General features: G+C 35.8%; 1 protein-coding gene across 2 annotated transcripts in view; it reads right to left on the bottom strand.

Annotated features, from left to right (window-relative positions):
* Positions 1 to 1,888: 1,888 nt before the first annotated feature.
* Positions 1,889 to 24,378, bottom strand: part of LOC133847424 (eye-specific diacylglycerol kinase-like) — a 138,013-nt gene continuing 115,523 nt past the window's right edge. For both annotated transcript variants that reach the window (XM_062282453.1, XM_062282454.1), the window contains 14 exons: positions 20,634 to 20,772; positions 18,287 to 18,490; positions 18,091 to 18,217; positions 14,044 to 14,431; positions 12,198 to 12,378; positions 11,728 to 12,137; positions 11,370 to 11,663; positions 10,128 to 10,354; positions 9,839 to 10,060; positions 8,765 to 8,816; positions 8,327 to 8,380; positions 7,949 to 8,012; positions 7,593 to 7,750; positions 1,889 to 6,401 (listed from right to left, as the gene is read on the bottom strand). In XM_062282453.1, the coding sequence (XP_062138437.1) occupies positions 6,107 to 6,401; positions 7,593 to 7,750; positions 7,949 to 8,012; positions 8,327 to 8,380; positions 8,765 to 8,816; positions 9,839 to 10,060; positions 10,128 to 10,354; positions 11,370 to 11,663; positions 11,728 to 12,137; positions 12,198 to 12,378; positions 14,044 to 14,431; positions 18,091 to 18,217; positions 18,287 to 18,490; positions 20,634 to 20,772 (2,815 nt within the window). In that variant the 3' untranslated portion in view covers positions 1,889 to 6,106. The remainder of the gene's footprint in view (positions 6,402 to 7,592; positions 7,751 to 7,948; positions 8,013 to 8,326; positions 8,381 to 8,764; positions 8,817 to 9,838; positions 10,061 to 10,127; positions 10,355 to 11,369; positions 11,664 to 11,727; positions 12,138 to 12,197; positions 12,379 to 14,043; positions 14,432 to 18,090; positions 18,218 to 18,286; positions 18,491 to 20,633; positions 20,773 to 24,378) is intronic.

Here is a 24,378-nt window from a genome sequence, read left to right as displayed (position 1 = left end):
TAAATGCAAATAATTGTAACATACTTTCAGGCTGCACAAATTAACGAACCATAGATGGCGCCACTAAGCAGTAATGACGAAAAGCCGAAGTATGCTGTAAATAGTAGGCAAAGTTTGTCAATTTGAAAATAAAACCGTCAAAAATTGAAATCCTTTAGAATCTGAAAAAATTGTTTTCTGTTATAAACCAATGTTATTGCGATCGAGTAAATGAAAAAAGCCAGTTTTAAGTTGAAATACCAAAAAAATGTTTATTTCTTTTGTAATAGAGTGTCCGAAAAATGTATTGATTAGCAACTTTGTTGATGATAGTACATAATTTAAGTTAAGTTCTTTTTTTGTCATTTGTATATTTTTCGCTTGTCAAATATTGTGAGAATTATCATAGATGCTTTACATAGGAGACCAAACGATGGTGTTTTTTTTTGGGTAGAAAATTGAGTTTAGCTTTTGGGCAATAAAATGGAACTTGAATTATTAAGTAGTTAAGCTTGTTTACATATTGAGTCATCGGTTAATGAATTTGTTATGCAATGCGTAATTTTCTCATTGATTTTTCTCTGTGTGGTTTCTTCTTTCTTTTTTTTTTGTTTTTGCTTTGTTTACAAATTGTCTGTCTGTGAGTTTCGGTGCGAAAGTCGGCGTAAGTGTGTGATTAACTGGTAATTCTGCCTTTAATACAGCTTAATTGAAGCATAGTACAATTTGCGATAACACATACACATGTATATTGATATATTGTGTGTGTTTTTATGTGTGTGTGCCGTGTGGGATGTTGTGCCTGTTTCTTGTTATTTGGCCTATCGATTTGACCACGTTCTGCTTAACAAATCCAATTGATATTTTTCGGCTCATTCAAAGCTTGCCCATTTGCCCTTCCAGTTGTTGTCGTTTTTTATTGGGTTTTGCTGCATCGGATATTTTGTTTTTCATATCTTCAATGTTTTTTTTTTTTTTGGTTGTTGTATTTAGCTTTTTCGAAAATTAATTTTAAATTTTAATTAGGTTGCTTTTCTGCATTTGTTTTTGTCTTGTTTTAATATTAATCATAATGCCATAATTTAAATTTTAAATGCTACTTCAATTTCTCTTTTCGTTTATCTTAAGTAAAATTGAATCAAATTCCTCAGTGCTTGCAGTGCATATCGTACTTACTTTTGTTTTTGGTTTTTTTGTTGTCTGTTTATGTTTATGCTTAAGAACTACCAAAAAATTGTAATAATATAATATGTATATATTAATATATAAGTAGGTATTATTTAATGTGTGTGTGTGTGTGTGTTATATATTACAATTTTGCATGTAGTGTGTGTGTGTATAAGTATATACATATATATATATATTTATATTTATGTATAGCGCTAAGTTGAAGATCTTTAGTTTTACACAATTTACAGTTAAGCAGTTTAGAACTCTTCGATAGAAATACTTTCAGACTTGCATAAGTTTCATCTTCTTTTTCTAAATATTTATAGCTTATTATTTGTTTTTATTTCTTTTATTATAATCAACAAAAATTGATAAATTCAGCTGTGTGTGTGTGTGTTTTTTTTTGTTCGTTGCCGAGCTGGAAAAATGTTTAAGGAAAGAACTTGAAATTCAGTCGAAAAACCAAAGAAAATTATTATTCAATTATTTACACACTAAAAAATTGAAATCATGCATTTGTTTTATTTGTTGTTTGTTTATTTTTGAAAATAAAATAATTATTTTCTCAGTGTTTGGGTGTGTATGTATGTATGTATGTGTGTGTGTTTGTTTAAGCATAAATAAATAAATTACAATTAATATAAGTTATTTACTAGGCGCATAAAATATTTATATTTGTATTATAGTTAATTATATTATTCAATTAAATAGTAAATAGTTTTCATTTCTTTGTTTGTTATATTTTTTTTAGTTTTGTTCTTCTGCTTCCCTTATGGTATTTGTTTTTGTTTTAGTTTCGGTTTTTTTTTTTGTGTTTGTTTTTTATTGTTTACTGTTTTTGCTTCCTTTACAATTTCAGTTGCCTTAGATTCTAGGTTTTCATAAGACTTGCGTTTCATGTTGTTTACCATTTGTTCAACAATTCTCTTATATGCTTAGAAAAAAATATATGTATGTATATATAGTATATGTATGTATGTATATAATATTAATGTATAGCTTCTATATAGTATCTATGTATATATATGTACATACGATACGATACGATGTATGTGTCCAATATATACACATGCTTCTATGTACACACATATACATAACTATGCAGCTTTTATGTATTTTGCTTAAAGAACATTCAACAGATTGTATGTGTGTGTGTGTGTGTGTGTTTCTCTATCCTTATTGGTGTCTGTGATTTGCAATTGGAACTTAGTTTCTGTCTGTGTCTGTATTGTATGTCAGTGTGTGTGTGTGTGTGTTGAGGCGTCTGGTGATTGAGTGTAAGGCATTGGAAGTAGTACAGGTATTTATGTGATGTATGCCATATTAATGTATGTAAGTTTTCTATATATTTCATCTTTCGTAATGTACACAAAATACACGAAAATATATTCTTAGTTTGGCTTGGACCCGGTTGTTTTCCGAACAGGTGAATATAACCCCCATCTACAAACGTTCTTTCAATTATTTGTTTGTTTGCTTGTTTGTTTCTTTCTTTGTTCGTTCGTTCATTCTCCCGACGGTAGTTAGTACCTTTCCTCTTAGTACTAACAACACTGTCATAGTAATTTGTTTCTTTATTTGTTTCAGTTTTGTCAATCGTCAATCAATCAATCGTTGCCACTCATTTTGATTTCACTTGTTCATTTCAATAATTCCTCAAACTACAATTTCAATTTCAATTTCAATTTAGAGATAGATTTTGTTTCAGTTGTGTTGTGTTTTGTTAATCGATAGTTAAGCGATAGTAATGCGGGAATAGTTGCTTATTAATAAATATTATTAGATTTCCTTTTTTGCTTGTTATTTATTATTTATTATTTATTATTAGTTGTACTTTGTTTAGCAAACGCATTTTGTTCTTTGCTAAAAATTCACTAGATTGTCATTTGCTAAATAAGACTTGCAGCTTCTTCAATAAATCTTCTTCAATTCTTTGATTACTATTACTGCTTCATACGTTGCTGAGGCGATCACATTGATGCAAATTGTGGCAGCTGCTTTGGGTGCACGTTTGCGGGGCATTTAGCTGTGTGCCCCCAAAAGCTCTGCCACAAATCGTGCTCTCCCCGCAATCGCCTCGGACTTGCTTCTTCTGCATTGTATTACATTCTCTCGTTACATACGCGAAATCCAAAACATAATTTTCTTTGCTTAACAAATCTTCGTAGTTAGTCGAAAAGTGTCTCAAAACTCGAGTGATCATCGCAGCCCGATTAAAATGCTCGAGCCAAGAGCCAAGGGCCAATCGCAGTTCAGTCGAGTTTTGGCCGCTAATTACACTTAATTAATTACAATTACAATTACAATTACAATTACATTTAGTTCAGAGCTTTGTGTAGTGTGTTGTCTGTGTGGTGTTGTGTCGTTGTCGTTGTGTAAGGATGCTCACTAAATAGTTAATTACGTTATGACTTATTTTCAATAGTGAGATTTTCTTTTCTGTTTTGCCATTTTCTTTATTGCATACTTCGTATTTGCTTAGAACCGAATATTGGAAATATTTTTTGAAACGTAATTGACTTTTAGCGCATTTTCACATTCGAACTTAGAATCGGAGAGTGAGACAGACAGAGAGAGAGAGAGAGAGAGAGAGGGGGACAATGAACGAATCTAATGCAAAAAATTGAACTATTCTACACATACGTACGTACTAAGAAACACATACAAGTAAAACAACACATATACATGTGCATATGCATTTGTTGTTGAATAATACCGAGATTACGCGTAATTAATTTAGCACTTAATCAACTACAATATTAATCTGTGTTTGATTTTGGTTTCTTGATAAAATATATATATGTATATATATTTTTAGGTATTCATATATGTAGTAGATAGTTTATTCTTATCTTTAACTATATACACACACATAAATATATGTATGTATATATATCTTTGTTTGTTAAGATTATTTTCATATTCTCTATATATTCCTGTTGTAGTCGTAATTCTTGTTGCTGTGGTAGTAGTAGTTGTTGTTGTTCTTTTGTTGTTGTTATTGTTGTTGTGTTTTAAAGTCGTTTAGAGTTTCCAATAGTCTTTACAAGTATATATATATATATGTATATATAGTATCTTCTAGAGTCTACACTAAGTAAGTATATAGTTTTCACTTCACTTGTTCTTGTTCTTGTCGGTTGTTGCTTGTTGGTTGTTTTATTTGTTTATTGAGGGTTGGGCGGGTGAGGACGGGCGCTTAAGTCTCTGTGAAAGTCTTTAATTCAATTTGAAACACATTGAGAGTGCGTTGAAGAGCTACTAGATATATAGAGAGGGGGAGGGATCAAGGAAGATAGCGAGAGATGGGAGAGTTTACCAGAGAACCGAAGACTTGAAAATACGGAACTTTTTCTGGGTTGTGCATTGCTTAGATCAGAGTGTGCGCATGGGACTGTGTGTGTGTGTGTGTGCCAAGAGTGTGCCGTGTGTGTGTGTGTGTGAAATACATTATGCTGTCCAGTTAGAATATTCATTATCTTTTCTGCCGCTTGCTGCTGCTGCGCTGCTTTTCTTTTGGCTTGTATTGCAATTTACAACAGTTATTTTACATTTATTTCTCTTAATCGAAATTTTCCACAAAAAAAAACAATATCTATATATACTTATGTGTATGTGTGTGTGTGTGTGTGCTACTATATAATTTATACGTGTGTGAGTGTGAATAAATATTTAGAACTTGCTGTTATTGTTGTGGTTTATCAATATTCTCTCATATTCTTCGTAGTATATACAGCAAAAAATGTCTTGGCTAATATCAACATCAATCATACGCCTCGTGGGCCTCGGTTTGCTTTCTCTTGCACTTTCTCTCAAGTCCAACAAATTGATAAGTTGCTTGCATTTTATTATTATTATTATTAATATTATTATCAGTATAATTAGAATGCGTTCTTATTTAGTTTTTTTTTAGTTATAGATTTTAGTACAATTAAATTTAGATATCACAATATAATCATCTTTTAATTTTGTTTGCCAAAGAATTCAAAACAATAGTTTAACACACACTTTTCTTAGGTGTGTGTGTGTGTTTTATATACGTGAGTGGAAATTTGCATTTTGTTCTTGTTTGCTTTCTGTATTTTTGGTTTTTGTTTTCTTGCTTATGAATTGAGTAAATGAATTGTCACTTAGTTGCTAAAAACAAAAAGACCAACGCCTAAATGTGTTGTGTTGTTGTGAATTCGTTGCTTAACAATTAAATTAATTGTAATTCTTAAATTTGTAATTATTTATTTTAATTTTTATAATGCATGTCTGCATTCGCTCTTTAATTGCTACCGACAAAATCTGACCAAAAACTATAGACAATATAACTAACTGGACTCAGTTTTTTTGTTTTTCATTTTGTTTTTCTTTTGAATTTTTGTTGAACAATAAATGAAAACTTTCAAAAGCGAAACGGGAGTGAAATGTTTGCAAAACATTTTCGTTTTTGGTTTTTGAGATTTTAGTTTTTGCTTTTCATTTAGTGGTGTATTTTGATTAATTCGATAAACATTTAAATTCTGGTTTGCACCTCCAAATGCATGAAACGCTCTTGACCTTAGGTGAAAGAAGCAGTTTGTTTCATTTGTTGCACATTTGTCGTTTGCATTGGAATGTTGTTATTCGCATTGGGTTTGTTGTTTTATTTACAATGTACATTTTTGTTTTTGGTTTTTTGTTTTTTGTTGTGAGACAATTTCCATTTGGCGTGAGAGCGAGAGCAAAAAAGAAGGAAATTCGCTGATTAGTTAGATAATTACCAGATGGAAACGGATTTGAAGCAGCCAGATGATTTCATTTGTTAGTATTTTGTTTTTTTTTGGGCGTTGGCTTCACTACGATTAATTATTTATAATTATATTAAAATTTGATGGATGTTGTTGTTGTTGTTGTTTGTGCACAGCTAGCGAGATCTCTACAGTGGATCAATTCAAAAATCATTTTGGTGTTTCTCTTTTGCGGGGGGTTTTTACATGGAGGTGGCCGACGGCGATGTGGAATCTGAATTGGAATTCGAATTGGAATTGGAATTGGACCAGCCGACACCCAGCTGCTGTTGTTGTTGATGTTGTTGATGTTGTTGTTGTTCAACCAGCTTACTTTCCAAATATGTTGCAATCTCGTTGGCATTCTTGTTGAATGCCACCATCATGGCCGTGTTGCCGCCGGCATCGCGAGCCTGCAAATTGGCGCCAGCTGCCACAAGCATTACGCAAATGTCGCGGCGATTCTGCTCAGCGGCAATATGCAGCGCTGTCTGACCGCTAGAGAGGGTGACAGAGAGAGAGAGGAGAGAGGGAGAGACAAATTGAGAAAGGATTAGTAAAAACACGTAAGAAAACTACAGTCCAGTGTTCTCGAAAGCAAAATAGTTCGATATTATGCTTAAAATATACCAAATTAATATACCAAAAATACCAAAATATACCAAAGGTAATATTTGATATATTTATATACATTACAATGTAGAAATATTGATATACTATAACATTAAATATATATCGAATGCTGTATTTGGTATATTAATATACTATTACATTCAAATTATACCAAAGGCTATATTTGATTTATTGATATTCTGATACATTCAAAAAATGCCAAAGGTTATATTTGGAATATTAATATACTATTACATTAAATATATACCGAAGGCTGTATTTGATATATTGCTATACCGCAGAGTACAAAATATACTAGATTTGAGTAACAATACAAAACCGACACAAACTGTAGTTTTGTCCATATAAAAATATACTAACTCGCTTTGCTATTAATTGTTTGCAAAAAGAAAGTCGTTAAAAGGATAACCTAACATTTTTTCTACAATTACAAATGTGTAATTTTTGTATTTTAGCAATTTAATTTTTTTGGTTTAGTATATTTTGTGTTTTTTTCTACGGAATAAACATTTTTTCTCCTTTAAAAAGTTGGGATCATAAAATTACACTGTTCTTAAACATAGTTTATGAAGATATACAGTGTAACTTATAAGCTGCGCTACAATTATTGCAAAAAATAAATAAACAGCTTAATGGAAAGTAGGGTTTCAAGAATATTAAGTATACGCTTAGTCCCAATATATGGTTTAAATATCTTTATATGAAAAATTACAAATTATAAATTGTGTTTTTTACAATGGTTTTTCGCTAAGTTAATCTGTTCATATATACCTTCTTTTTAAACAATTACACTATTATATATCCGTATTTATACCTTCTCTTATCTTCTATTTTATATTTTGAATGTATAACTATATCGATATACAAAATGTAGCCTTTAGTATATTTTAGGTCTATCTTTGGTATATTTTTAGAATATGGTTTTATTGAAAATGAGTAGCGGGTATTTCACAGTCGCGCACAATCGATTCAATTGTTTAATTAATAATATCTTAAAACGTAAATATCGAGAACCGATTCGAACCGAATTGAAGTTCCGAATAGAATAGAACTTACCACTCCTTGTCCGCCATGTTGATGACGCGTCGCGTGGCACATGAAATGATGTATTTAACAATGTCCTTATGGTTGTATTTGCAGGCAAAGTGCAGCGCCGTCTGCCCGTTCTTGTTCACTGATTGTAATGAGTATCCTTGTTCATGTAGTGCACGTAACTGAATCGGATGGAAAGAGAGAAAGTGAGGAGTGTTAGTCAAATAATTAAACAAAAAGGTGCAATAACAGTGACAGAGAGGAAGAGACATAACGTTGGTTCGTATAAAGCGCGTTGAATCACAAAATGGAAAATGGAAAGTGGGAAATCAAAGGTAAAAGGTAAAGTAAGGTAAAGTAAAGAAAGAAGTTAAAGCTACCATATTGAGATCGCCGCTCTGGGCTGCTAGTAGTACGGCATCGGAAGTTTGCTCCAGTATAGGGCTGTTATGTGTATGCGATATAATGCATATATAATAATATATTGGTTGGTTGGTGTGTATAGTTGTATAGTGTATGTATGTGTGTATGGTGTGTGCATTGAAAAATAGAGAAACAAAAAGAAAAAAAGTCAAGCATCAGTTTCGATTCGACAAGTTTCAGATGGTTCTGTAATATGATACGAATACGATCTCTGTTAAGACACAGTGAGAGTGAAAAAGACAGATAGATATACAGTAAGATAGAGATGCAAGTAGTTATTGTAGAATAGTAATAGATTAAAGAGTAGTGTTGAAAAGCGCTATAATACAGAGTACCTGAATCCATAACCAAAAACATCTTCGTTAAAACTGAATAAACGATCTTTGTTGCTGCATGCGTTGAACAACAGTAAATAAAAGATTAAATAACGGTTAACAAAAGAGACAGTCAAGAAAGTCAATTCGAAAAGAAAGAGACAGCGAGAGAGATAGTGAGAGATCGAGTGAGAAAGATAGAGAGTGAGAGAGAGTGTGATGTTTTTTTTTGCAAATGGACAAGTGACTGAAGCGCCAATCGTTAGAGCAGGACAACCAATGGGATTTGCAAGCCAAGTGAGACAGAGACAGAGCATAAGGTTGTTGTTTGATTGTCTCGCTCATTTGGCTTTAATAGAATTTCGCATTTTCTTTGATTAATTTTGGACTTGTGATGCTCGTGAAACATGAAGATTGTGATTGCTGTGGATTTAGTTGACGTTTCTCTGGCGGTTTTACCTCTTCCACTTCATCACTTTAATGGGCTTGGAGCCAATTTGCAAGTCCTCATCTTTGTATGAGATACACGCGTGTTGATGTGTGTGTGTGTGTGTGTGTGTGTAGTTGTGTGAGTGCGTGTTTAGGTGTATATTTTAAAATTAAAAAAAAAAAAGAGATTTACAAAATTGTTAGTACGCCATTTGCAGAAAATATTTACAATATGCATTTGGGTTGGGCAACAAGAAAAAAAAAAAAATATAAAACTTAAATATAAAGCTTTAACGATAAACGATAAATTGGTTAATCGATAAATCAGTTAAACTAACAGACAACCTACCCGTCACATTATAACTCTATTCTGTCTTTTGTTTCTTTTGTTTTTTTGTGTTCGGTTAGTTGGTTAATTGACTGATTGATTGATTGATTTGACTGGTTTGCTTGGTTGGTTGATTGGTTGGTTTATTGGTTGGTTGGTTGGTGTTGGGTAATTTTTGGAGACGAGAACGGAATACGGTTTAGTCCTTGTCACTCTGTTAACGTAAGCGGCGATTATAAACCAAATACAACAGATACTCATATATATATTAGGGCGTTACTTACATGCGGGCGTGGCAAGGACTAAGCTGTATTCGCTCCCATCACAGTTATAGGTGTGTGTGGTGTGTGAATATTGGTGTGTGTGTGTGTTTGTGTTCATTATTTTGTTAGTGCCAAAACATGCAAAAATTACAACGCAAAACGCAAATCAACTTGGACAACGAGAAGAGTTACGGACACCGCAATAAAAAAGGCTTGCTTCAAGGCAAAGAGGATAGAGGAGTGTTTGGGTTTTGGTTTGTTTTTTGTTTTGGGAGTTCAGGCGGCAAACACACACTCAGAGCACACAAGCTCAAATCTCATAGCGCTTCTTGCGATATTGCAGATGGCAAAACATGCGCCTCTCTAAATACGGCAGCGGCTCTGCGACCTGCTGCTGATAAATTTGCAAACGCTGTTCCAGCGGCAACTCGGCAGCGTTGCTTTCGGCAACACTGTACGTTGCCGCCGGCAATCGCCGCAATTGCGACCAACAGTCAGCTAACAGAAGCCTACCCGTGCTGCCATTGCCGCGTCCCTGCGCCTGATCCATTTGCCGTCGCTCGTTCTGCGCCTGTCGCTGCGAGAATGCCGCAAACGAACGCTCCTGGTCCGGTGTCTGTGGCATCGTGGCCGCCTCATGATCCAGTATATACAACTCATCGATGGCAATGTCGCAGATGTAGTGCAAATGCTCCTGGGCGCGATCAATGCGAAAATAATGCTCAGCAGTGCAGGCTAATGAAATATATCATAAATTATTAACATTATATGCACAGTAAGATATATATTTGTTGGCACTCACAATCGATGAAACACCAATCCTGCGAGACCTTTGGATACGATATGGACTCCTCGAATTTGGCATTCAACAAATTGCGCACATGCTCCAAATCGCACTGCGATTCGATCTCAATTTGTCCCAGTTTGTTGGCCAACTTGCGCAGCATTTCCTTGTCGTAGTGATATTGCTCATACTGCTGCATTGTCACTCTCAGTATGGCCAGCTGCAACTTCTCCAGCGGATTGATTCTGCGGAGATAAATGTGAATTAAGTGGTGGAAATTGAGCAGTCATTAACTAAACAAAGCATTTTTAGTCCTAAAATAAGGGAATTTTCTAAATTTTTTCAACTTTTCTTATTCGTCTTTAGTTAACTGATATTTGGATTAATAGGTAAAGGCACTCATTTTAAGTGTATCACATTTTTTTTAACTTTCTATATTAAGTAAGATTACTAGGATGTCACTCGCTTTGTATTTTTATATGCTTTTTCTACCTTTGACAATTACAACAATATACCAAATAATATACAGCAAAAATACTAAAATATGCCAAAGGTCATATTTAGTATATCGTTGAAGTACTATAGATATATTCGGGATATACCATAAAGGTCAAAATGTCTGCCAAAGCACTACAAAGTTATAGTACATTCTACCCGATGAGTAAAAAAGCAAATTTCTCCTACATATAACTAGAAGTTTGAATTTAAACTCCAACCAAATAACATTTAGTGCTTTTAAACTATTATTTAATTTGCTATCATCTGTCAATTGCATAATAAATAATAAACTAATACAAAAATCCTTTTAATTCTGTTTATAGCTTCTAAATTAGGTGAAAAGAAATTTGGTATTGTATTCTTTTCTTATTTTTAAATGAATAGTAAATTATTATTCTGCTCTTTTAACATTCATTACTTATTATGACTTTTTACTCAAGTCTCTTGGAAAATAATTTCTAACTTGCAAATTCAAAGTCAGCTGAGTATAAACACATTAGCTGCCTAAGAGATCAATAGGAGAGAGAGAGTGAGAGAGAGAGAGAGAGAGAGCTATGAGTCGTATAATAAATAACAAATTAATCAGTTGTAATCCATGAAGCGAGTTAATTAGTTCGTGTGAACATTTTAAACATTTTCTATTCCAACTTCCAATCTCTCGTACTTAAATCTCTTGATATTATTTGCCATTAAATTTGAAACACTTGAAACACCTCACTTTAAGCATTAAAGAGAACAACGTGCCACGGGTCGTATACTTACTGGACATCGCCGCGTCCGTGCTTGCGCTTGGACAACATCAGAGCCTGATTGAGCAGCTCGATCTCAATGATCGAGGGCTTGACGCGACAGGCCTCGCCATCGACCTGCATGGGAATGGTGCGTTTGGTGATGATGCGCGCTTTGCGGCACTGGCAGATGCAGGTGCCGTGCATGCCTGCCTGCAGCATGGGCAGCTGGTAGGTGGTTAGCCCGACCACCTCCATGAGGCCATCATCGATGGCCGGTTTCGTCTGGCCAAACGAATCGCTCCAGGGATGCGTGCCGCCGCTATAACTGTAGGTCGAAGAAATGAAACCCAGTGAGTAAGCGAAAGTGAAACTGAAATCTTGAATCTTACCTGGGTATGTTTAGGAAGAGCACGGCGTGGCAGCCAGCGTCGCGTAGCTTACCGGTGAAGTCCTGGCCATCGCACTCGAGCGTCACCCACTGGGAGAGGTTGCGATATTGGCGCAGTATCAGATCCTTGCCGCCCATCTGGCCATAGTACATCTTGTTGCGGAGTCGCGAATTGAAGCGTTCCGGATGCGCCTCGCGAGCCTCGTGGAATTCGAGTGCGATGTGCGCATCGACGCCAAAGCTGAAATAGTTGTTGATCACATTCAATGGGACATTCGGTTTACTGCGATCCACATGATCGTCGGTCACATCATCGTTGGGCGTCACTCGCACTCGCCAGCGATCCATGAGCACGCACTGCGACATTCCAATCTCGCGCAGTATCTTGCCAATCGGTTCATCCGTGTAGCCCTAGAGAACAAATCATGTTGCAACTGCAAGTCTCGACAAATCGGCAACCAAATTACTCACCCCACCCCAGCCCAGCGAACGAGCGAGATCGTTGCCAGTGCCAAGGGGCAGCACGCCCACAGCGGGCACCGGCTGCAGCGGCGGATGGATCTGGTCGAGGACGGAGAGCACCCAGCCAACAGTGCCGTCGCCGCCGCAGGCCAAGACACGCAAATTCGGCGCCTTGCGGAACATGTCAAGTCTGCACAGAGAGAAAGAGAGAGAGACGAGAAAAGTGAGAAAAAGCAAGTAAGAAAGTTGCAGTCGAGTGTGCTCGACTGTGAGATACCCGCTCTAGCTTTAACATTACGTTTGTTATTTAATTTTTTTGTTTGCGGGGGCGGAAGTGGGTGTGGCAAAATTTTGAAACAAACTTGATCTGTGTGCAAACATAACAAATGCTGTCGAAAAAAAATGATAGCTCTATCTCTTATAGTCTCTAAGATCCAGTGTTTCATACGGACAGACGGACAGACAGACGGACAGACGGACATGGTTTGATCGTCTCGGCTATTGATGCTGATCATGAATATATATGCTTTATAGAGTCGGAGATGCCTCCTTCTACCTGTTACATACATTTCCTGCCGGTACAAAGTTATAATACCCTTCTACCCTATGAGTAGCTGGTATAAAAACAGAACTTTTAACACAAGAAGTACACTCTAAGCTTTGGTAAGACTTGAGCTGGCACTCTACTACTCCTACAGTAAAAATCAACTTAATTAAGGCCATACAGCAGCTTTTAAGGAAAGACTGCACGCTAACGCAGGTCACTGTTTATCGGTTGTTTGGGTATCACAATCAGTATGGAGTTAAGGAAACATTGGAACATCTCCGACTTCAGCTGAAATACCTTGAATCGCTGAGTTTAAACGATCTTCTTGACGTTTTGCGGTTATCCCCAGGATACCGCTGGCATTTGCCAAAAATGCATTGCATTACTGTGTGACTTTGCAGAAGAAGAAGCTAACATATATCGCTACAACTAAGAACTTCCACTCGTCTATGCTCCTCCGGGGTTTTATCTACCTATCTATTAACCCCAAATCTAAGATATTTGCTCCTATTATATGCCAATAAACTATTGACCTATTGCCTTTTTACTGCCTCAAAAGTTCGGTAAGAACTAAAGAAATTTATACTATATATAAATTATATTATATATTTATGCTTATTTCTTATTATTTCATTTTATTTAATTATGACTTTAAATTGTATTATTGTATTTAATTTATCAACAACTTAAATTAAATAACACGCTATTCCATACAACATGAATTTGCTTATTTGAAAAGTAATAAAGTAGTGAATAAATTGGCTTGTAAAGAAATCAACTGACCACACTTCTCGAATGAATTCATCTGAAGTCTCATTTATTGAGTTTTATATACACTATACATTTATACATTATTTTGGGTCTATCCTCATACAAATAGTTTTTGTTTTAGATTAAAATTATATATGAAATAATATAAATAATGAATTCAATTTATATTTTTTAATTTTATTTGCATTTCAACTATGTATAGTATGTTCGAATCTCTCTTAGAAACATTGCTAAGTATCTTGTCATAGAATATTGTAATGGTTATCTATTTCTGGCTGTGACTGTACTCGTATTATTTTACTATCGAATGCATGACAAAAACTAAAAATATCAATAGTAATATTGATAATTAAATGAAATTATATATTGTAAATTTAAACCTTTTGCCCAATTGAAACTATTTAAGTATCGCCCTTAGTTTGCCTTGTATAACGATTTAAATCACTTTGTGTGGTGCTGGTTGAACTAAGCTGAGAGCCACTGTACGAACATACACGTATGTGATATATAGTAGACGTGTGTGTGTGTTCAACTTACCCCATTTTGGGACCACCTTGTGTCAGATCAAACACCTGACGTGGATTGAGCAGATGCTGGAACTTGCCGAGCAGCTTGACGCCCTGATTGCCACCGGACTTGGGATTGATAAAGACAATGACCGGTATTACATCCGGCGATGGAATGGGCTTCACAATGAATGCGCGCGGCTCCTTCTTCTCCTCCTTGCCCTTCTGGCGTTTCTGCAATTGCTTTTTGCTCTTGCCGCCAGCACCGCCGCCACCGCCAACGCCACCGCCTCCACCACCGCCGCCAGCACCGCCTGCAGCGCTATTCTTGTTGCTCACACGAATCGAGGACTTGAAGTTGCCCTTGTTGGGCAGCTTGACAATCCACGATGGTGGCACAATAATGGGCGCATAGTCACCTGTGTGGGAGAAAGAGATGGATGGAGAGTTAGAGTGAGTGAGAGGAGATAACTGCGTGTGTGTGTGTGTGTGGCTAATTGAGAGTGCTGTGAGAGCTGACAGCAAATTCCATTTGTAGAGGAGCCAAAAACGCAAGCGACCGGGATAAGTTAATATCATAGAAAATATGCGAAGAGTCTGCTGCGAGACTCTACTGGCCAAACAAAAGAAATTGAGATGATGCCGCATGCCACAGCAGAGGCGACATGCCGAAGCGCAGACAGACAGAGACAGAGAGAGAGAGAGAAAGAGAGAGGGAGAAAAAGAGGCAGACTCGAAGTGCAATTATGAATGCCACAGGAATTACAGAGAAGCAGACAAAACAGCAAGGCTGTGTGTGCTGTGGTAAGAGTGAAAGAGATGAGTAAAGAGCGAAAGAGATAGATAGAGAGAGAGAGCAAGTAGGAGGCTTGGGCAAAACAAAAGGCATCAGACAAGCTGACAAAGTTTAGCGACGCATTGCAGTAGGTGCCAGTCATCAGAGGGACAAAAGGGGAAACACATAGACAGACAGACAGACAGACAGGCAGTCGAGGAGCAGGAGCAGGGAAGGACAAAGGAGCAAAAGATTGGGTCTAGGCCTCACACAGACGCCAGCCTGTAATTGTATTTTGCGCCTTATTTCATTGTCTTGTGGCCCTCATCATTGTCTTTCCGTCATTGTTTGTGCCTACTTGTGTGTGCGTGTGTGTGTTGGTGTGAGTAATGCGATGCTGGAGAGTGTGTTAACAAGTCGCCCATTGAGACACTTTATAAAAAACGGACATAGTCCAGTTCAGTACGCATTTCCTCTGCACACTCGATGAAATGGATAAACACACCGTTTGAAGAAAGAGATGGCAAGAGAGCAAGGGAAAGAGAGAGAGAGAACTAGAACTGTTCATGGTCGATTGTGCTGAGTGACATTCACAGCTGAGGCATTGCTAAAGTACTTTCATCTGGCACTTGACGCAACTTTTTGGCATCTCGGAATTAACTGTTCCATGCAGCAGGCAGCAGGCGGCAGGCGGCAAGCGGCAAAGATGACCACAAAGTGCAACAGCCGAGTGGCCAGAAACTTTGCGTTTTGTGCAACAATTTTTGTCGGTCAGCCAATCCACTTCACAAATCAACTGCTGACAACTCCTCAACTCACGCATTTCTCTCTCTCACTCTTTGCTGACCTTCGAGGCATCTCTGACATGGTTAACATTTGACTAGAGAATGTCAACTGGAGAAAGGAATCCTTCGGAAAAGTCAACGGGAAAACGAAAAGTAGTTTGCAGAAATTACATTTTCCCAAAAAGGAAATGAATTTCATTGCTTCATATTTATGTTATATTAAACTTTCTGTGCAGCATCTGCTCAACTCTACTAATGAAAAAGTTGAAAGTTCATAACACAAGAAGCAACCGAAAAATTGCGAATTCCAAATGCTGTATCAATCATGCCAATTGAATCCAATTGTGTGTGCTTCCACTATTTGATTTCATATTCATGCGAGTACTCGAAGTATATCATACTATTGTCATCTGTTGTTTTTCTTTTTTTGGCACGTTTTTCGTTGACACTGACATTGAACGTGTTTGCTTTCTAATTGAGTATTGTTTTGCCGAATTGTTTTCGTTTTCGGTTCGACCAAATTTTCAATTTTCCACTATTCATATATCGAAGTTTTGGTTTACGAATTGTTATTGCGACTAATTGCCTATTCTTTGTTTTCGATTCGTGAATTAAAGAAACACAGCTTGTGTTTAATTCTGAAATGAACTCTTATTTGCTTATATTCTATTTAAGACGCACTACGCATTACTCAGTCAAATTCACACTCCCATAAGATGTCAATCAATTTTATGGCACACAATATTTCTTAGCAATTTCGAAATTAACTGACTTCTGTTCTGAATTTTGTAGCAAATTTTCGCTGTCTCGCTGTCAAGGCCCTTCAATCTTCGTGTATTTGGGTGGGTTGCATTTGAATTTGAATTTGAATTTGAATTGAAAACGAACAAAGTCAACAGACGTCCGTCCATCCGCTTGCTTAATTTCCATTCAATTGTGACGTCACAACAGCGTCAGTTAGTCAAAAGAAAAGTTGCCTGAGCACTCGACGTACACGTATTACGCTCATCTATTGACTTAGTGCCGGAGACAAGAACTTGACAAATTGTCAATTCCGCGAAATAAATGCTAATGACCTTAGAACTTGACCCAAAAAGCGTAAAAAAAAAACGAATAAAAAAACTACAAAAAGCTGAGAAGCGAAGGCGCTTCAAATGAGCAGCGAATCTGTCAATGTGATGAAGGAACCTTGAGATACTCTTTAAAAAATACTTCGATCACTTTGATGAACTTGGACTGTGGGGCAAGAAATGTAAATGTGTTTCCTAAATTAAGATAGATTGAAATTCTGACTAAAATATTTACAGAATTCTAACAATAAATCTGTTTATAAAATCATAATATTTTGGGGTAATTATTTGATAAAAAATAACGGAATTTAATGTGTTGCGAGCAGCCTTTAAATTTAAATTAAATTGAAAAGAATTTATAATTAGTTAATTTTAATGGTAATTTCATTACAGAACTTAAATTGAAATAGTATTAATCTTAATTGTAATTTTATTCAAGAATTATATAATGAAAATTTATATTTTATGTAATTTAATGACAATTTTATCACAAAAATTCATTTGAAGTAGTTTTAGTTTCAATGGAAATCATGAATATTAATATATGTATTTTTATTTAAATTAATGACAGATTGTAAGAAAAAGTAGAGAGAGAAAAGAAAATTAATGACAATTTTATCATAGAGCCTAATTTAAAAATAGTTCATTTTAAACGAAATTTTATTACGGAATTCTAAATGAAAAATCTAATTTAATTTAATTTAATAACTTTATTTGAAATAGTTAATTTTAAACGAATTAGAATTCTATTATAAACATTTAAATTTTAATTAATTTAATGGCAATTTCATTAAGAAGTCATGTGTCATAAAATATAAAATGAACAGCAAACTGAAATTTTGACCTCTAAGAAAGAGTATACAAAAAAGTGATATAAAATGAAAATACATAAAAAATATGCCGAATGAGTGAGCGACTGTGCAAATTAAGACAATATGTGAGAGATAGAGAGAGAGAGAGAGAGTGAGAGATTCAGAGTGAAAGCGATAGGAACAGAGAGAAAGAGAGAGAAAGATTGTGGGGTAAAAAGGTCGAGAGGTGTGTCGCAATTTACCTGGCGAATAAATGGGACAGACACACGCACACACACACACAGAGAGAGAAAAGGGTTAAGCGGCTGAGGGGCAAGTTCTGAGCTCTGTTTTAATGCACAAATTTTAATTAAGTTAACGGGCCGCAATTTATTTGCATGCACGTCACGTAATTAATCAGAGGACAATGGTGAATGGAGGAGGAACAGAGGAACGGAGAAGAGAGAACGGAGAACGGAAAAGGGAGGAGACTGGATAATGGAGAATGGACAATGGGTTTCTCTCCTTTTGCTGTTGTTGTTGCTTTCGGCCATGGCTGTGTGGCCATCGATAACAGTGAATGGAAGAGGATTCAAAACGAAAGAGAAAGACAGAGAGAAAGAGAGAGAGAGAGAGAGTGGAGAGAAACGAACTTACCCAGGCGACACTCTTCGCCAATCTTGGCCTGATTGAAGCACGACTCCTTGTTGTGGTAAATCTCATGGCACCAGGCACAGGACAAGGCGACAATCTCCTTTGAGCCAAAGAGCTTACTCTGCACCGCCTATAAATAATGCAGATTTGTTAATACGTGAATCGAAAGGGATTTGTTTTGGGAAGGGGGGTTAATTACCTTGCCACACTGCTTGCACTTGCCCTTCTCCAACTTGCGATGCACCCAATGATGATGGGTTGTTGTCTGCTCCCGATACTGCCTGATCCCGACATCTCGATATGTTGGCTTACACACTAGTTGAGTCTTTTCATTCACAATTGGAATGCAATTCTGATGGGCAATCAGCTGGCATGCCGAGCACTTCATTCGCTGTCCGCTCTTCTGCAAATTGAGAAAGCAACAAACAGAAAAAAAAAAGAAAACCCAAATCAAATTGAGAAACATAGTTGGATTGGTTAACATCACAAGCACAGACAGATTGTTTTGACTTTAGCAATTGACCCATCGATTACTCTCCTCTTAGTGTCCAGTCTACTGCGACTTCTCGTATTCCAATTTATTTGGTCCCCCCTCCTCATTAATTGTATCTCTAATTCATCTGTCACTTGCACACAGAGACAGACAAAGAGTTTTGCTCTGCTCTTCTCTATTCGGTTTTGGTCCTTAATATGCAAGCTGAGTATTAACATCCAAATGGTTGAGGAATGACACATTTGTATTTAACTTTAAATAATATTTGTAGAACTATTAAAGCTTTCAAAAGTCAATATTCGTTTACTTACATTACAAGCACAATTAAAATGGAAATTGAATAATTTCAATAAATAATAAAAATAACATAATACATGTTAATAAATTCAAATTTATATATGGAACTTTGAAAGCATATGCTGGACTAAGAAACGTTTATTCTCAATGAAAGTATAATATATGCATGTAAGAACGCTGCAGTCGAGTATGCTAGACTATGAGATACCCGCTACTCACTTTCAGTAACACGATATTCTACCAATGTCCTATACATATATATATATATATATATATATATATATATATATATATCAACACATTGAAAATATGCTATATAGCACTAAACATACCAAATTGCCGGACAAAAGAACTAACGCTCTACTGGACAATGCGTTTCTTTTTTTTTCATACAAAAGTGTTTCTTAAATATTTCACCAACATTTTTGGAAATCATAAAGACTGTAGATATTATTGTATGTACCAAAAATCTTGAATCTAGCTTCAAAAGAACGCTTGTTCCTTGATCTTTTTCAATTTACATTAGGGGAAGTGGGCGTGGCAAAAATTTCAAGCAATCTTGATCTGTGTGCAAACATTACATTATAAACAAGTGCTGTCGAAAAAATTATTGCTCCATCTAGTAAAGTCACTGAGATCTAGGTGTTCATATGGATGGACGGACAGATAGACAGACGGACAGACGAACATGGCTTCATCATCTCGGCAGTTGGCGCTGATTAAGAATATATATAATTTATTGTGTCATATACATATGCCTCATTCTGTCTGTTACATACATTTCCTGGAGGCACAAAGTTATAATACATAGCATTTGCTTGAGAAGATAAATTTGCTTTCATTGAAGGTAAAAAACTATTCCTCACTAAAAACTGTAATTTGTATCTTGTTTAATAACTTGTATGTTTGAAGTAAACAGCTTTCGAAGTATTTGCTGTTGAGCCCCAAAAAAGTGTGCCTCTAATGAGTAACGGCTCTCGCTTAGAGCTAGTGCATAATGCTTGTCGTTTTCAATAACTGTCGGGTGCCGTTAGAGTGACAACTGAATTAGAGGCAGTGACAAAACTTAACCCACAGGCAGGACAAAGTGAGTGTGCGTGTGCGTGTGTGTGTGTGTGTGTGTGGGGCACTTGTTGAGCGTGGGGGCACAGACGAGGCAGTTAAACTCATGCCACAGCACAGCAGCCAGTCGTCAGTCAGCCATATGTCTACGTTATAGTAACTTATATAAAAACAAGGTTGTGCTCTGCTAGCGTGACTGCTTGCCACACACATGCAGATAAGCTGCCACATATTCACTCTCGCTCTCACTCTCGCTTGCCCCCCACTCTTCCCGCCGACGTGCAACAATAAAGTACTTGCAACAACTTTTGGACAGCAAACGTCGGGCCAAAAACTTTTAGTTGCTGGACACAGAAAGCAGGCGAAAAAAATAAGAGAAATACACACAGCAAGTTGAGGAAAAACAAAACACGTTCCTGCTGCGTTCGTGTGGACGTCGCACAGTGCGTGTGTGTTTGTATGCGGCCACACACAACACTGGCCGACGAACATGTCGGACAAGCACGCAATAAATAAATTACACGATTACACGAAATTTCATTCGTTTTTCTTCTTTTTTTTTGTTTGGGTAGCTTGTTGTCGACGACGACGACGTGGCTGTAATTGAATTAGATCTAACCCCAAAGACCTGTCAAATGCCGAAAATCGAAAAGAAGAAAATATTGTATATAGTATACTCATCGCATGTACTTACGATGCACTCCTCGTTGAGGCAGCAGAGATCACCAGAGGCCGAGGTGGGCTTCCAGTAGTGCTCGCCCTGCACCGCATTCTCTGTCCAGTCCGGCACAATGCGAATCGGTCTACGCGCATTGCTCGACGAGGCCGTGCGTCTGCATGGAACATAAGTTTGAAATATTTAATTAATTATTTGGCAATATAAATCATTATTGGTTAAATTTAAAGTTTATCTCAGTACTTAAGATGTATTAAAAAGCTTATACTCATTTAGCTAGAAAATGAATTCAAATTAAAATTTCATTTTTTTACTGTCTACTGTCCACATTCAAAATTTATATTTTTGGAATATCGTCAGCAGAAAACTATTAATATTTTTTTGAATATATGACATTGAACTTCTCCGAAACTTTTATAATTAGAAATGATTTATATATTTCTACTCAAATGAATGAATCAAAATTAATGTAAGACAGCTTTGATTCATTTGTTTTAGTTGTTCTTAGAGACATTTAATTTAAGAGATGAAATTCCTAAATATGTTTGTTATTTGGCATGTAAAAATGTCAGATAAGTATGTAATAAATTTATGTCATTTATATTTAGGAGTAAAGCTGCACTCGATAAGTACCAAAATGTTTGTCAACTCTGAATGAATTCAAAGCATAATGAATTTAAGACATGATTGATTTATATGTTTTAGTAATTTATAAAGTAAATTTCATAATAAATTACTTAATTAAATGTTATATATTAAAACACATAGTAACTGATTAAATTATAAAAGGAATTCCATAATAGATCAGTTATTTAAATGTTATATATCATATATATATCATAAAGTAACTTGATTACTTATAAAAAACAATTTCATAATAGATAAGACAAGTAATTTTTATATACCTTGTATCATACTTCTAAATCAGATATTGTCTTTGTAGAATTTTGTACTGCACTAAACTTGTTGAACTTTGAACTAATCAAGCAGACTAAATTTGAAGGCATATTTGATTAATTTATTATCAAAAATGTGTGCCTTATAATATTGCATTGGATTTAGTATTTCGTGTTGCACTCAACAAGTATTGATATGTTTATCAACTCAGAATGAATATAAGACATATTTGCTTGATTTGGTTTCAATAACTTTTAAAATAAATATTCATAGTAGATAAGTTAAGTATACATGTTATTGTTATTGTAATTGTAGTATTTGGTGCTTCACTCGATAAGTTCCAACATATTTGTTAACTCTGAATGAATTCAAAGCATAATGAATTTAAGACATATCATAATTGTTTGATTTGGTTACGATAACTTATAAAATAAAATTTCAAAATAGATTAGTTAAGTAAATGTATTATATTATGTGATATTAATATAGTAACTTGATAACTTAAGAAAGTAATTCCTTAATAGATTAGTTAAGTCGTATCGTATATCTATATCAGATACTGCATTTGTAGTATTTGATGTTGCATTTGATAAGTACCAAAATGTTTGTTAACTCTGAATGTATTCGAAGTATAATGAATTTAAGAGATATTTGATTGTTTTGTTTTAGTTACTTATAAAAGAAGATTGCATAGTAGATCAGTTAAGTAAATGCGTTATATCATATTAATATAGTAACTTGATAATTTATGAAAGTAATTTCTTAATAGATTAGTTAAGTAATTGTCATATAAAATAAATTCGTATCGTATATCTATATCAGATATTGTATTTGTACTATTTGGTGTTGCATTTGATAAGTACCAAAATGTTTGTAAACTTCTACGCAACCGCCTTTGTCTTGTCGCTTGCTGAGTTATTACTGCATTTGCCACACACACACACATAAACACACACACTCATAAACACACTCGGCTGAGTGACGCCTGCCCCCTGGTTTGCAGTAAAGCGTGCAACAGAGCAGACTGCACATAACTTACCTCTTGCGGCGCCACGCCCCCAGCGAATCGAGTTTCCTTTGGCGAAACGCCGATTTGCGTTGCATGCCAATCGATGAGCGACGAAAGCGACGCACTGTGCCCGCCCCCGTGCCCACATTTGTTGCAGCCACTGTGGCTATGAATTCGCTCTGCTGACTCGACGTCGACGTCGACGACGACGACGACGCTGACGATGATGCTGTCGACGACGTCGACGAGCTGCTGCTGCTGCTGCTGCGGCGACTGCGATGACGTTGGCTTTGGCTTTGGCTTTGGGTGGCTTCCTCTTCGAATTCATCTTCCGTTTGGAATTCCTCGCGCACCGCGTGCAGCAGCCGCTCCATGTTCAGCAGTGGCGTCGACGTCGGCGTCGTCGTCGGCGTTGCGACGCTGGCAGCGCTGCCGCTGCTACTGCTGTTGCTGCTGCTACTGTAGTTGTTGTTGTTGTGTTTGTTTGTTATGCTGTTGTTGTTGTTATTATTGTTTATGTTGTTGCTGTTGTTGTTGTCGCTGTCACAGTTCAAATAAGATATGAACATGGCAACGAGTCGACTCACAACTTTTGCTGCCGCGCTATATTGAAACTCGCACCGTCAACGATTTGTTTCCACTTCGTTTCACTTGACTTCATTACACATTTGATTTTGATTTTCAGATTTCAGATTCCGATTCTGATTCTGATTCTGATTTTAATTTTGATTTAGATTTTGCATTTGATTTTCGAGTTTTAGTTTAGTGTTTGTCTTCTGCTTCTTCGCCTTCCTTCCACTTCCACTCTCGCGTCCCGCATTTTAGCATAGCAATCACAGCTACACACACATATACACACACACGTATATCGTATGTTGTATGGTTCTAGCCCGCCTCGACTTCGACTGCCGATGCTGCTGCGGTTCCAAATTGGCCCGTGCCAATGTCTCTGCTGCCGCGAGCTATCATTATGCCGACCGAAAGATACAGTTGCAGCCTACTATATGTATAACTGAAAATATTTATATGCTACATACATACATATGTAGAATATAAGAACATAAGTACGCAATGCCCTATCTTTGTGCTGTCTGTTAGCTGCGGCAAACACTTTATGCAGGGAATAAATTGCATTATTCAATGCTAGATTTTGACAATTCAAACTTAATTATATTTTTATTTTATTCTAAACACACACGTTATTCATTTAACTCCCATTCGATTTGCACATACTTAATACGTATACTTAATATACCAAATATGTATATAAGCGAATATAATATTTGAGTATACTCAATTACTATACCTAATATACCAATAAAATATACTAAAACTTCACAATATTGGGTATTTTATTTGTAATATGCATTTTTCTAAGGTTTAACTCTCATTTTTTGATTTGCGCATACTTGATACGTATACTTAATATACCAAATATGTATATAAGCGAATATAATATTTGAGTATACTCAATTACTATACCTAATATACCAATAAAATATACTAAAACTTCACATTATTGGGTATTTTATTTGTAATATGCATTTTTCTAAGGTTTAACTCTCATTTTTTGATTTGCGCATACTTGATACGTATACTTAATATACCAAATATGTATATAAGCTAGTATTTATGCAAACCCTATTTGAGTATACCTAATTAGTATACCAACAAAATATACTAAACATCATATTATTGGGTATTTTATTTGTAATATGAATTCTTTTTAGCTTTAACTCTCACTTGATTTACCCATGGTTATGTCAATATGTATGTTTAAATGCTATGCATTCAGTTCTTATTTGATACTTATATAATATACGTAGTATACCAAACAAAATATACTAACCACTTTAC

The sequence above is a fragment of the Drosophila sulfurigaster genome, chromosome X, assembly GCF_023558435.1.
Source record: "Drosophila sulfurigaster albostrigata strain 15112-1811.04 chromosome X, ASM2355843v2, whole genome shotgun sequence".
Classification (NCBI taxonomy): domain Eukaryota; kingdom Metazoa; phylum Arthropoda; class Insecta; order Diptera; family Drosophilidae; genus Drosophila; species Drosophila sulfurigaster.
This window is presented reverse-complemented; position numbering and strand designations above follow the sequence as displayed.